At 44.3% G+C, this 14989-nt stretch overlaps 1 protein-coding gene and 1 long non-coding RNA gene across 5 annotated transcripts in view; one reads left to right on the top strand and one right to left on the bottom strand.

Moving 5' to 3' along the window:
• Positions 1-88: 88 nt before the first annotated feature.
• LOC311631883 lies at positions 89-5673 on the top strand. Its single transcript, XR_014796664.1, has 2 exons — positions 89-1746; positions 5169-5673. It is a non-coding gene; the product is annotated as an uncharacterized lncRNA (long non-coding RNA).
• The window catches only part of CTNNB1 (catenin beta 1), a 37541-nt gene continuing 26192 nt past the window's right edge, over positions 3641-14989 (bottom strand). For 2 of the 4 annotated variants that reach the window (XM_084902546.1, XM_084902548.1), the window contains exons 7-16: positions 13997-14141; positions 10797-10900; positions 10380-10718; positions 10003-10161; positions 8085-8204; positions 7034-7184; positions 6826-6947; positions 5865-5925; positions 4714-4934; positions 3641-4234 (exon numbers count right to left, since the gene is read on the bottom strand). In XM_084902546.1, the coding sequence (XP_084758672.1) occupies positions 4726-4934; positions 5865-5925; positions 6826-6947; positions 7034-7184; positions 8085-8204; positions 10003-10161; positions 10380-10718; positions 10797-10900; positions 13997-14141 (1410 nt within the window). In that variant the 3' untranslated portion in view covers positions 3641-4234; positions 4714-4725. Of the gene's footprint in view, positions 4935-5864; positions 5926-6825; positions 6948-7033; positions 7185-8084; positions 8205-10002; positions 10162-10379; positions 10719-10796; positions 10901-13996; positions 14142-14989 lie in introns of all 4 variants that reach the window. The other 2 variants (XM_084902545.1, XM_084902547.1) reach the window with 1 other exon arrangement.

Below are 14989 nucleotides of genomic sequence, written 5' to 3'. Positions count from 1 at the left end.
CTGGAAACCGCCTCCGAGTACAGCCCTTGTCCTGGGGGCACACCCTGCAGAAATGCCAGTGCTCCAGGAACACTGGCTTCCTGTGAGGTCTGCCCGTCTCGGTGGGTTGATGGCATCGAAGTAGAATTGTCCCCCCAACTTCTACCGGCCACTCCCAAACCCTTGAACCTCTTCAGCTTCTTCCTATGTTCCCTCACACACGCCAGAACCCCCTGGGGGCCGGGCCCGTGCACACCTGGTGGACACTGCAGGTGCTGGGCTGTTGGACCGAGGAATCTGGCCTGGAAGGTGGGATGGGTCCCGGACAGGTCAGACCAGGGGAGCAAGTTGATGCAGCCCCAGGTCTCTGGGGCCTCGGTGTCCGATCTGCACAAGGAAAGGCTAGACCAGGCCAACAGCTGCTGCCCCTCCAGCTGTGGGCTGCGCTTCTGAGAGAGGACGCGCCCCGCCTGGGTGGGCTGTCCCCTGCAGAGCGTAGTCCCTTTGCCACAGTGACCAGGGTAGTTTGCCAAGTTCACTGGGCTATAAGGCAAGCAGCAGCTTTGTGCCAACTCTCCAAGGCATGTCAGTCAGTCAGTCCCCACAACCTGCGAAGCAGCTTCTCCACTTCTTTTCAGGCCGTCTACTTGCTCGACACTGACCTCAGGACTCTGACTCCCTAGCCCTGTGTCTCCTGTGGGTGTGCAGAGCTTGAGCTGTAAACAGCTGGGGTGTAAGAGGCTGTCCGCCGAGCAGCAGGCAGTTTCATTTGATCGCTCATACCTACTTACTGCCCATGGTGAGGCGGCGGCACCCCAGTGGCCTGGCCTGGCTGTGGGGTAGGAGTTGGCTCCCGGAGCAGCCAGAGTCCTGGCTTTGGGCTCCAGCTGCTTTGCCTCTGGGGCACAGACCACCTGTTCTCTCCCGTGATTCAGTTCCCGGGGGACCACTGGAGTTCTGGGTCTCGAGAGCTCAGAGAAGGTATTTCAAAGACTGGAAAAGCTACTTCCCCCTCTCCATCAAGCAGGGAGGCGTCTGTGCTGTTCAAAGTAAAACAGGGAGGACTTAACCATTCACACACCTTGCTGAGCTGACCACTGCTGGCCCTGAGCCCACAGCACTGCATGTTGAGAAAAGGCGTATCTGCAGGAGGCAGGATGGAGGTCCCAGCAGGGCTACTGCCCTGCCCACGGTGCTCAGCCCAGGGTGCCGGCACTAAAGCCAGCCCGTGCTAAGCCTGTACCCTGTGTGAGGCTGTGTCCTTCTGGACCTAGGGGATCCTTTTTGTTATTCTGTGTCAAACAGAAGCAGCAGCCTTAGTTTAATGAAATCGAGGTAGGGCGTGAGCAGGCTGGCGGCCGCAGAGACCCTTCCCTGCTTCTCGGGGGGGGGGGGGGGGGGGCTTCCTAGGCTGCTCCAGTGCTGAGGAAGGAGCTGTCCCCTAGCCCCATGGGAGCTCCCAGGATTCTGAGTGTAAGGGGTCCAGACCCAGGTACCTGCTGGCCCCCCCTTCCCACCACCTCCAAGCTTCACCAACGGACACACCACGGGGACAAACGGTGTCCCTGAGGTCGGCAGCCAGAGCACAGCGGCGGGGGAGCGGCTGCGCAGGACCTCCCTCCGCCTTCCCCTCGACTACACCCCAGGCAGCGAGACCGTGCCTGAGACCTCGCTGGGAGTAGATGGAGGACTGCCTGCCTGTGAGGACCGTCGGGTGACTGGCTCCAGGTGGTCAGAGAAGTGAGAGTCACATGGGCAGCCGAGGAGGTAGGTCTGCTGGGTGCAGCCACAGAATTGACTGCATGGTGGTTCGCATTCCTTATTACCATGCGGTTTTCTGTTACCTGATGGGGTTCCAGGTCAGCTCTGTGAATGTAGGGAAGCTCAGAAAGTGGGGGCGCTAGTGGCTCAGGCTCTTGTCCAAGGGGAGGTGGTCTCCCCTGCCTCCACTTGAGGCAAGATGCCAGTGTTCCTCCCTCCCCCAGCAACAGAAACAGGAGCAGAAATATTAATAGATCTCTGCATACGGATCTAGGCAGTGACTGAGGTAGGGGCCTTGGGAAGGGGGAGGAAGCTACAAAATCCTGAAGAAAGGGGCTTGGCCATGGGGGTTGTCTGGAGTGGGATGGGAACCAGACTGGACAAAGGTTTGGAGGCTCCGGCTCGGTGGGGCTGCGGAGGGAAGTGTGGGAACAAGAACAAGGGAGCGGAGTGCTGAGGGGAGGCTGGCTGACAGCCCACCTCTGGCCTCTTGCTGGAGGTGGTCAAGGAGGCCCATCACCCCTCGCCTGCTGAGTGGGCACCACACAGGAGTGAGGAGAAAAGGAGACTCCACCTTTTCTGCCTCACCTCACCCCTCCATTTTGTAACTGCCGGGGGGGGGGGGGGGGGGGGGAGCCTGATCCTCTCAAGGAAGGAAAAGCAGCGAGATTCTCGCCTGCTAGAACAAAACCACCATAGCCCATCCACTCAGCTCTTTACTAATTAAACCAAACAACACGATTCAGACTTGTTTTTATTACAGTAATCAAAACAATTAAGAAGCTTGTTTACCTTAAGATCTTTCACTGTCAAGGACTCAAATAACCAGATCAAAGTCTCACGTCTAAAGCCTCTACTCCAACAGGAAGCGCCCTCTTCCCTCAATGCAGTGGGACCAAGTGTTCTGTGAGCCCCATCCCCAGGTAATGGCTCTCCTGGCTGTGTAGTGATCTAAGAACTCCTTGCTTTTCAGTTGCCCATCCATGGATGAGTCCCTAATAGACTGCCCTTTTTTGGATCAGTGTAGCCCCCTTCAGTATGCATGTATGACTTCCTTTTGTTTAATGTCATGAGATATAGTCAAACTATTGTGTAAAGCTGTCGTTTTTAACTGCAGGATGGCCACTCTCAACCTTGAGGCAAAAGAAAAATACTGCGAGTTTTATTTAAAATTAATAGTTTGTTGACTGTCATGGATTTTTTTCTGCGTTAACTTCAATTTTATCCAAACGGCCACCCACAGAAAGTCAGAAACAACCCTCCTAAGCACATACCACTCTTTTTAAAAGACCAAATCACAAGTCTTAACAGGTCTTCTGACTCTGCCCTCAGGGAGGAAAGCTGTGAGACCTACCGCCAGGATGACAGGCTCACCTGGCAGGTAGCTGGAAAGGCCCATTCTGGGTTTATGTTCAGATAAACATCTACACTTAAACCAACTTAATTATCAGTTCAAAGCGGAGTAGAAGGAATTCCCCTCTCCAAATGAGTCACACTTAGGTGAAGGTGCTTGGGATCTAAAACCCAGGTAGCTAATTTTTCATTCTTACCTTAAGATAGCAAGTGTGGGGTGGGGAATGCCTATTGGCTTTCAGTTTTGCTCTATGCAGCCCAAAGACGAGCTAGATGCCTTCTGGTCACTTGGGCAAGATTACACACATGGCCCAGCAGAGGCCAGCTGAAATCTTGGCCGCAGGGTCTAAGCCCAGTCCTTCAGTTGGAGAAGGTGGCATCGTGTTCACGGCTGAAGCCCTGGTGGTGCCACTGCTGGAGAAACTGGGCCGGCATTCCTATCTAAGGTAAAGAAGGTTCTGCCTTTGACCACTTAGTTCACTATGTACGGGAATATACTGTTACCCTCATAACATCGTTTGCTAACAAGGAAAAAGGTGACACAATCGAATGAATTAAAAGTTTAATTCTGAACAATTTTTATAACTGCATTTTCTCTTGAAGCATTGAATCACAGCAGGTTACAACTTTGGGATAAAAGGCAACTGGTAAACTGTCCAAAACAAGGTTCCAAATAACACCTTACTGATTTACCTACCCATACATATCCCAAATAAAGTTTTCGATCAAAAACATGAAATAGATCCACCTGCTTATTTTAAGCATATTAAAAAGGAAACTAATTGGACCATTTCTATTTGTCTATTTTATACAAAAAGGCTACACAATGTTACACTTTATTCAGATTACAATTAGAGTGATTATGAATTAGTGTTCTACACCATTACTCAATTCTTAAAAATTAGAAATTGCTGTAGCAGTATTCACTATAACTTAAGACTACAAGACTTAAAAAACTAACAGTTACTGCAAAAAAAAATTAAAGAGCTACTTCAAAGCAAGCAAATCAGTACCATTACAAGATAATTAAAAAAAAATTTTAACAAGCAAGGCTAGAGTTTGATAAATTCCATCCTGTGATCCATTCTTGTGCATTCTTCACTTCTTGAGTCACTCCCAAAAGCCATTTGTATTGTTACTCCTCGACCAAAAAGGACCAGAACAAAAAGTTTACTTCACGTGTTCCCATAGGAAACTCAGCTTGGTTAGTGTGTCAGGCACTTTCTGAGATACCAGCCCACCCCTCGAGCCCTCTCAGCAACTCTACAGGCCAATCACAATGCAAGTTCAGACAATACCGCTGTATAGAGAGAAAGGCTGCTATTAATGTTTAAAACAGCAAATGTTACTCATTTGAGCATTAAGTTGCAAAAGCTGTGGCAAAAAACATTAAAGTTAATGACTTCCACACATGACCACGTAACAACCAGAAATCTGAGAACATTCAAATGTTCTAAGACATCTCCTTTCAAAGTATGTATGTATGTATCTGTTTTGTTTGTTTTTTGTGGCAGATTTACAAATAGGTCTAAACCACTCCCACCCTACCAACCAAGTCTTTCTGAAGTTCTGTAGGCAGAGTAAAAGTTTTTCACCCAAACTGGCTTTTTAACTTCTTACCTAAAGGATGATTTACAGGTCAGTATCAAACCAGGCCAGCTGATTGCTGTCACCTGGAGGCAGCCCATCCATGAGGTCCTGGGCGTGCCCCAGATCTGGCAGCCCATCAACTGGATAGTCAGCACCAGGGTGGTGGCCACCCATCTCATGCTCCATCATGGGGTCCATTCCCAAGGCATCCTGGCCATATCCACCAGAGTGAAAAGAACGATAGCTGGGGTCTAGGAGAGTCAGGGTAGCAACAAAATGGGCAAGGGAGCGAGAGGAGAAAGACAAAAGTTACCACTGAGGTTAGGGTTAGGGATGTGGAAGGACTACGTACTTTGTCAGAAAGCACTGCTCTCTAGCCTTTTCATCTTCTAGCTTTCTTCAGCCCCGTAATTACCCAAGGCCAGGCCACCCACTCAGTTCTAGTCACGCCTTCAGTTCACCCTGAATGTTTTGTATTTCCCTAGCCAGAGACAAATTCCTCAGGAGGAAGAGCAGCTTCCACAGTACACGACCACCCAGGCATCAGGAAGCCATGGGCAGGAGGTGAGGCAACAACAAGGAAGTCTGGCAGATGTAATCTAGCTGATGAGAAGTCCAGGTGATGCCCACAAAGGTACTGAGAAAATGCAAGACATCATTCCCAATTGAACTTCTATATATTTCATCTTAAAGGTTGACATTTGTATGTCTGTCAAGGAAAGAAGCTATGGGCTTTAGTGGTTTAAGAATTAGGAAAAACAAGTTTTAAGATTACAAATTTAAGATGAATAATTACAGTGATTGGTGGTCTACCCCATGTTCCATCTCCATTCCCAACAGTGGAATTAGCTTTTCAGAAAAACCCGACAATACAACATACCCAGCCCAGACCTGAGCTTGGGAACACAAGTTTCCCATACTCTCATTTCCTGGGTGGATTGTAAACCCAGTTATTTTAGCTTCTCTGATGACACACACACACACACACACACACACAGGAAAAAAAGAATAGCCAGGAGTCTGGCAGGAGTGACGAGTGTTTGTGGTGTGATACTGTTGAAGAACTGACTTTAATTGCTGCCACTGCTTGCTTTCCTGCAAACACTGGCTTCCCAGGTAAGCAAACTAGCTCTTTTGATAAAGCTTGATCTAGAGTTAATCGAGAAATATGAGACACATACCATCCTGGCGATATCCAAGGGGCTCTCCCTGGGCACCAATATCAAGTCCAAGGTCAGCAGTCTAGATAAACAGGCACAAAACAGGGAAACAAAATGAAGAGTCTCAAAGTACACTCTTACACATTATAAAAATACTTCAAAATGTCGAAGTATACAATAGATACATCAGAGTCCACTCCTCAAAGATTAACCACAATACTAGAAACATGTTTTCCCATTGCACACAGTTTTTTAAAAACTCACAAATTTATCCTTTTAGTAAATATATGTCAGTGCTTACTATGTGCAGGCCCTGTTCTAGGTGCTAGAGATACAACAGCAAACAGGCCAAGTGACCCCCCCCCCCCCCCCCAACAGGACATGTTCTATGGAGGCCGACTTGTAGCCTGCCAGTAACCGAGATGGAGAAAATTATGACAGAACAGGTTTGTGAAGGAAGGAGATGGGTGGGGAAGTTCAGAGCTCAAGATGGAACATGTCAAGATTGCCTGTTAAAAGCCCAATAACACATTACTCACCGTTTGGCTTTTTTCCCTTTTTTTTTTTTTTAAACAAATAATATGTAGGATCTCTTTCCATTCAACTGTATATTACTATGTACATTACTATGAAAATTACAGTTTTAACTTCAATGAATAACTGTGCTGAGGAATACACTAAAATTCATAGTGATTCTACTAGAAAAGTAGTGATAAAATGACCCCTAACTCACTGTTTTATTGCCTCTTTAATTTTAATCTCCCTCCCTGTGAATCCTAAGGTTCAATAAGCAGTTAGTTCATTCTGAGCAAACTTTTGAAAGCTGTAGTTCTCCTTCAGTCGTTGCCCACACAGCATGATAAACGACTATTGAAGCGAAGGACAGTCGGCAGCAATGCACGCAGACCTGGTGTTCTGAGGGAAACACGAACTGCCCTGCCTGCTCCGGCCAACTACCCATACACACACTCGCACCGCCTACCTCATTCCAAGCCATTGGCTCTGTTCTGAAAAGAGAACTGGTCAGCTCCACGGAAAGCCGCTTCTTATAGTCCTGTGGCTTGTCCTCAGACATTCGGAACAACACAGCAGCTGCATACGTTGCTGGGATGACAGAAACAAAGACTCTTAGGAAAATGGAGGCATCACTGTATGAACCGGCTGGAGGTCCTGGTTCCTCTTCTACTTACCCACACCTTCATTCCTCGAGTGCAGCAATTCCGTCAGGGGAGCCGTGGCTCCCTCGGCTTCAATAGCTTCTGCAGCCTCCTTGTCCTGAGCAAGTTCACAGAGGACCCCTGCAGCGACTCTTTGGATATTTTCAATGGGAGAATAAAGCAGCTAGGGAGAAAACACACACAAAAGCCTAATTAAATTAAAGCATAGCAAGCACCCCATTGTAGTGCAAACATTCCCAACTGAGTATGAATGGCGTTTGCACTACTTGTATTAAAGCATAGCTGTGCCCTGCTTAGCGAAGGAGTAAGTCTGAGCAGTGCATGTGAGCATCAGAGCACACCTAACCTGGATGGTCAGCCCACTGCACCCCTAGGCCACACGCCCATACAGCACGTTCCTGCCGTGGGGAACTGTAACAGCATGGTGAATGTAGATTTGCTTACACCAGCATCACCACAAACACGTAACATATGCTATAACAGTACATCATCATGGGGTGACAGGAATTTTTCAGTCCATTATAATCTTAGGGTACCACCAACTGATGACAGAAATATCATTATGTAGCACTTGACCGTATTCTCTAAATTATTTTCCAAAGTGGGTAATGCTCTAGGGCACTGGTTTCCTAGAATATTTTTTGGCTACAATCCCTTTCTCCAGAGATAGTTTCCATTGACCTAAAACTTGGGAACCCAGAGGTAGCTTTGGCAGCAAGACCAGCTCTCGTGCCTCTGCGACTGAGTACCTAACAGTGGAGCAAACCAGCTCCCTCTTCTTGCCTTCAAATCCAACATTTCTCCTACTGCCCCCAAAATGAAGGGAATTTTTATAAAATTAAATGTATTCAGCCTAAAGGACCTCACACGATGAGATTTTATTTTTCATGCTTTGGTAGGGGGACATGGGCAGAGTACTATCATTTTATAAATGGTGATAGATACAAAAATAAGGGTACAGACATTTCATTTTCATCTAATTTCCTGAAAGTTTGCTTATTGCTAGAATCCTGAAATATTATGACACATAAAATCTAGAACACCTCAATTCAAACCAACATACCTGCACAAACAGTGGAATGGTATTCAGTCCTCTGATTACGATTCGGTTGTGAACATCCCGAGCTAGGATGTGAAGGGCTCCAGTGCAACCTTCAACTATTTCTTCCATGCGTACGCCCTCCTAACAAAAGAAACATGGTTAATAAATAGGGCATTCTCCTTCCCAAAGTTTTAAACTAAGATTTTCCGTTCTGAGTAGCAATTACTAGTCACACCACACACCCAAAGTTTTCAAGGAATAAAGGAGGATTCCATTAAGTTGGGTGTCACTGAAAGGGGCCTCATGGAGCAGCCCTTTCCACAGTGCTTCCTTATGCCTCTGAATCCCAAAGGGAACTTTCTTACAGTGCGGGCGCCCACCACTCCAGGGAAAAGGGAAATTGAAAGATGAGAAAGCAATGCTCAGAATACTATGTCAATGTTTTTCTTTCATATGCTCCATTTTTGTACACCTATGTATATTCGGTGAAAACTTAGCTAGGTTTTATCACCAACTACTAAAATTCTACTGAGCTGCCAGCAGAAAATCCACTCCTCACCTCCTCCGGACTATTCAACTGAAGGCCTGTATGAGAGAAGAAAGTTAGCTTTTGCAAAATATAAGTACTATGTGCTTTCCTTGTTTCTGAATTTTAAAAGTTATAATGCCCTAGCTGGTTTGGATCAGTGGATAGAGCATTGGCCTGCAGACTGAAGGGTCCCTGGTTCAATTTGGGTCAAGGGCACATATCCAGATTGTGGGCTCAATCCCCAATAGGGGGCGTGCAGCTTATCAATGATTCTCATCGATGTTTCTCTCTCCCTTCCCCTCTGAAATCAATAAAAATATATATTTAAAAATTTTAAAAAAGGGTTATAATTCTGCTCTTAGAAACTGTATTTTAACCCTTTGCGCTCCGAACCATTCTGGACATTGGGTACCAGCTACTCGACGCTACTTTGCGGCGGAAATGTGCGTTGAAATAACTCAATTCCCCGTAATCACTAATAAACTGCAATGTCCCCTGAGAGGGGACATCCGAGTGATATGCTAGAATTCCGATGTCCCCTGAGAGGGAACAGCGCAGTGCAAAGGGTTAAAAGAATATATTTTTACCATGACCTCCTGGTTCATGGATCCAGTCTCAACCACTGAGCCACACTAGCTGGGCACAAATTTTTAGAACAAATCCTTTTCCTAAATTCGAGATCGAAAATAAAAGGTGCCTTTGCACTTTAATAAGCCACCTCATAGACACGGCCCAGTACCAAAAGTAAAGAACCGAGAAAGCCCCCTAATGAGTGAATACACAAAGCAACTAGCAAGAAGGTGTTCCCAGAATCTGTTCTGGGAAGTTCCATCCTTATTTCTTAAAGTAATTAAATTAAAGAAGAGAACTCTCTGAAGGTCTGAGTCTTAAATTCAGAGGATCCAGAATGTCTTTACTTGTAATGAAGTTAGTATTAAGACTGCAAACTTGGTATCAAAAGCTTTCTGGGTGAAGATTCCAGAAATGCTATTATTAAAATTTGTTGGCAATCTTGTATCTGTGGAAATAGTTTAAACCACTCTTGGAAGAGACAGTAAATGGTGTGTTAAATATTTGTAAGGTAACACTCATGTTGTAATGGAGAAGAGGCTCTGAAATCAGAGTTAAATTCAAATTGTGGCTCTGTTGCTTCCTAAGAAGTAAGCCTTTGTATGGATAAAATGAGAAAACTCTGTAGGAAGTACATAACCTCACTCTCCCTTTGTAAGCCTGACAATGAAAAGATGCAAAGGAGATGTCATAGGAAACATCACTAGAGGCCACTTTATCTTCTCAGCAGCCACAAAGCATGTCAGTTTTTTAGCCATTAGCAATCAGCTCTTCAGGCAGAAAAGGAGGAGGGAGCAAATGATGGGTTTATGTTATCTGTCACTAGTAAGATTTACCCACCACAAACTGTTGCTGTGTTCCACCCATAGACGTACGACGCTGGGTATCCTGATGTGCACGCACCAACAGCTGGACTAGTCGTGGAATGGCGCCCTGCTCACGCAAAGGTGCATGATTTGCTGGACAAAGAGCAAGATTTCGAATCAATCCAACAGTCGCCTGTAGATAAGAAAGAACAAAGAACTGGCATACAAGTCAACAAAACCATTTATAGCCTAAAGTTCCCACCACACTAAAATTACTGGTCTCACTGATTACACAGACCTTCAGAACCCCATCCCAGCCACACTTCCTGAGCATCGATCCCTCATGCTGAGCAGCCATCCAACAGCTAGAGGCGGCTCATTTTTAATTCTGTGACTACTTTGGCAATTTACCTTTATCAGAGGCCAATGGGATGGTGGGTGTAGGAGTTTCACCACAACTGGTAGTCCATAGTGAAGGCGAACAGCATTCTGGGCCATCTCTGCTTCCTGGTGCCGGCTGGTCAGATGACGAAGAGCACAGATGGCAGGCTCAGTGATGTCCTCCCTGTCACCAGCACGAAGGACGGTACGCACAAGAGCCTCAATACCACCCACTTGGCACACCATCATCTTGTTCTTATAATTATTGCAAGTGAGATTAGAAAGGATTCCCGCGGCACAGGTGACCACATTTATATCGTCTGAACCCAGCAGCTGAACAAGAGTCCCAAGAAGACCTTCCATCCCTTCCTATGGAAACAGAAACAGATGCTCAGTACACACTCATCTGGACTCTGTCACTAAGGCACCGGCTTACTCAGAATTTACCTGTTTAGTTGCAGCATCTGAAAGGTTCCTAAGAGTCCAAAGACAGTTCTGAACAAGACGCTGACTTGGATCTGTCAGATGAAGTCCTAAAGCTTGCATTCCACCTAGAAGATGAAAAAAGGTCTAAGACAATGCCCATTAGCTAACAATTCTATCAGCACTATGTGTCTTCTCTTGGAGGGTGTTCCCCCTCCCATGTAAATGCTTTATTTCCTTTTATTTTCTAGGATACTGTCCAGTTGCCAGTTCATTTCAATTTCTGTCAAATATCTATGTTCCTTCCCTATGTGGAAAAAGTTTTCATTATTTCCATTATTCCCATGTAGATAATATTCCTATTATTTATTTCATTTCAGCTTTTCAATCATTTCAATATATATGTTCAATACTATTAGTTGGAACTACCAGTGACCAAAATGTTATAAAATCCCTACTCTCATAGAGCTTGTGGTCTAGTTGGAGGCGAACAATAAACAAATATACAATTAATAAACTAAAAGTGTGTGTGTGTGTGTGTGTGTGTTGATATTAAGTGCTATAGGGAAAAACAATATGAGGGAAGGGATTACAATTTTATGTAGGGTGATCAGGTCACCTCAATATGAAGGTGACATCTGAGCAAAGATCTGAAGGAACCATGTAAATGCCTAGGTAAGAATAATCAAAAGAACGCACTGAAATACTTTCACCAGAGCTGCATAAAGGCACTGACTCCCAAGGGTCACAGCCTTCCATCATCTAGGACCCTAATGAAGGACATTTACACTGGCAGGTGTCTAAGTGGAAGCTCAATTCCCCATGTGCTGGCTTAATAACTTCACCATCTCCCTCCTACTAAAATCACTTCTGAAATGTGGTGAAATACTTCCTCTTGTTTCCTTATTTAACTTTTCAGGTATGTTTTATTTCCTCAAAGTAGGTTAGATCTACTTGCCATATCTCATGGCACTCTATTTTTCCTTCATAGTATTTATCCCAACTCTAAGTTTACCTCCCCTACAAGACAAAGGTCATCCCTATCTGGTTCCTTCCTCGTAGCTCCAGCTACTAATTGGTGACCTTAGCAAGGCTGATACTCAGTATTTGTTAAATGACTAGATTCCCTTCTATCTTCTCTCCCTCTAAGATTTCATTCCCTCCTATTAAACTCTGAAAGTGGATCTGAACTCCAGATGCCCACCAGACTTTGCACATACATTCTGTCAGCAGGTCTCAGGGTGAAGTCCCTCCCATGCAGAAGACTGAGGTAGCTCCCACCTCACCGAGGCCTTTTCCCCCTCACCATGACTAAGAAGGCAACTCCCCAATCTGTAGCCCAATACCCCATGTCCTAGTACCACACATTCCCAGCTCTCTACTGACATCTGAGTCACTGAATATGTCACCGCCTTTAATGGTTTTGTTCCTCAAATTAAAGAACCCATTCTGATAGTTCCATTTATTGTCACGATACTCATGATCTTCTGGTTGCACTTTTAGCCCCTACATTGACAATTCCATGTATTCTTTCATAAGTTTCAAACATTCATCCTTCGTTGTCTATTTTTATACCAAATTACTACATTCCTAGAAGCCTGTAAGAAGCATATAATACATCTCAGAGGCCTGGTCTGCTTGCCTATGATCATTTAAACTGTCATACAATGTAGTATTAACATTCCAAACACCCTATTGTGATGCTATGCCACTGCTCAACAACCATCAATAGCTTATCTGTAAGACAACAGCCAAATTCTTTAGCATAATGTTAAGGAACCCTTTGGAATCTGAATCCCATCTGCATTCCAAACTGGACTCAACATTTTACACCTATAGTTTCAAAGCTGAAATAAAGTATGAATAAACATCTTATAGGGGCTAAGAAAGTTCTTCCCAGCATGACCGGCTTCACTCATCAACCTCAGTAACCTAGCAATTCATCCCAGTTACTAAGTTTTCATTATACGGCCTCTTTAGCAATCTTTTCTCTTAATCCCCACCCATTTAATTAATCCTGTGTTCCTATTTGCTCTTTGTTTCTCATGACACACATTCCAATTTGTAATCACTGCATATTTCTATCAACCTCACTTGACAGTACGAATAAATACTGAGACATTTTTTGTTAACCATTGGAAACCATGTGTTTATTACAGTGCTTGAAACATGCACTACTGAATATTTTCAGAATAAACTAGAATATCAGACTAACTGGGGGAACTTCTTAAAATGAATATTCCTAGGCCTCCAGTCACATACACTTCCAGATTCAATACCCCAGGGACTGTGGTTAAATTAAGTCTAAAAGTCTGAATTTTTCCCAAGCACTCCAAGTATTTCTGGAATAGCCGGCAAAATTTACATCCTTGTTCTATGAACCCAGCTACACTTGTTCATCCCCAGGCCAATTGTTGCAATGCTAGCAGCTATCCTGAACAATCATAAAACCTCTCTCCCATAGATTCTCAAGTAAAATCTTAAGTGAGAAAATGGGTGTTTCCAATCCCATACTTCACTTCTAATTTTTTTCTATTAAGTGGCTTTACATCTCTCCTCTTCCAGTTTTACTTTGAAACTTGGTTTGAGTCCAGATACATGTAATTAGCTGGGTTATGGGAAGGAAAAAGGATGCTACATAGTTGAAGAGTAACTATCTTTATAAAGAAAAGCAAGAGGCCCTAGTGTAGACCACCTACTCCTTGCCTCTACCACCAACGTGCCCACAATACAAGCTGCTCCATTAAAATTACTTAAAGGGAAAAGAAAAAGTGTTTTTCATGTGAGATCATTTGCTCACTGTCTACAAAATACCAGTGCAAAACACTGCTCATGAGTATCCACTAACAAATCAAGAAAACCACTTTGCTGCATACAATGGAACATGCTATAACATAATTTCTCCTATATATTCACATGTCTACTAGCAAAGCAAATCAGGTTTGCCCAAAACCAAAATTAAAAACAAACTTTATCAAGCCAAGTATTCGCTGTCATTTTCTATGATTAATAAGAACTCTGTCTAACCTAGGCTTCAAGAGCACCAATGCAAGTGTGCAGCGGAACACATTTTGTCTGAATGTGATCTTGGCTGCAAACTGAATAGGACCATCTACTTGCAGCCCATTAAGGTCAAGTCCTAATACCTTTTCCTAAGAAAGGTAATCTAATTAGAACTGCAGATGCTGTGCACATGAGAACTTAGAACAGACATGCATACTTACCTGCTTCTACAATAGCTGGTTTATTACTAGAGCAGACAGACAGCACCTTCAGTACTCTGCTTGTGGTCCACAGTAGTTTCTCGTAAGTGTAGGTCCTCATTATATTTACTAAAGCTTGAGGTCCACCACTAGCCAGGATGATCAGCTGGAAGGACATGTATATACTGTTAGTTGTGGAATCTGCCATGTTATATTACCAACATATTTTACTATACAAAAATTTCAGCCAGCTTGCCATTGACTTATATGTATTCCTGGACCACGTAGCCCATACTCTCATATTGGGGCCCTATTTACCCCTCCTTCTATAGCATTCCACTCAAATTCAGGTATCCTAGTCCTCCCAAGAACATAGCAACTCTGGCTCAATTTTCTTCTTCCCACAAATCATAGCAAAAGGAAAAAAAACAAAAAACAAAAAACAACCCTGTTGGTATACAACAGTAATGCCCAGATATGAAAATCTCATTGGTTGAAAATTTACACCAGAATAGGCACTTTAACTCCTAATGTTCATTGCTTTTCCTAATCATATCGACCTTACAAAGAGATGATATACCATAAGCATCCATTATTGCCCTTTACTTCCCTACATATTCCCACCTCCCAACTCTACCCCAATTTTCTAAAAACAAATCTTATCACTTCATGTCTCTGCTGAAACTGACTTGACTGCCTCACACTGCTCTTTTAGCATGGTCTACAAGGCTCTGTGGGACTTACTCTATCTCAGTAGTCCCACCACAGATCTTTGGCTTTTAGTCACTTTTTGCTTTTCTTAAATTTCCAAAATTAGCCATGTTCCTCCTTCCGTAGGACTTTCAAAGATGCCATTTCCTGTCTATGACCTTCACCTAGTCAATCTCTCTCATCCTTGAGAGCTGAACTATTATTCCTCCAAGAGGTCTCCCTGAACCTTCAAAACAGGGTATGGTTCACTTATGTTTTCCATGGCCCCTACTTTCTCCTAACATGTGAATTAAATAGTAACTT

This window comes from Pipistrellus hanaki (genome assembly GCF_964339955.1).
Source record: "Pipistrellus hanaki genome assembly, chromosome: 13".
In the NCBI taxonomy this organism is placed as follows: Eukaryota; Metazoa; Chordata; class Mammalia; order Chiroptera; family Vespertilionidae; genus Pipistrellus; species Pipistrellus hanaki.
Note: the sequence above shows the minus strand (reverse complement) of the source record. Positions and strands in the feature narration are given on the sequence as shown.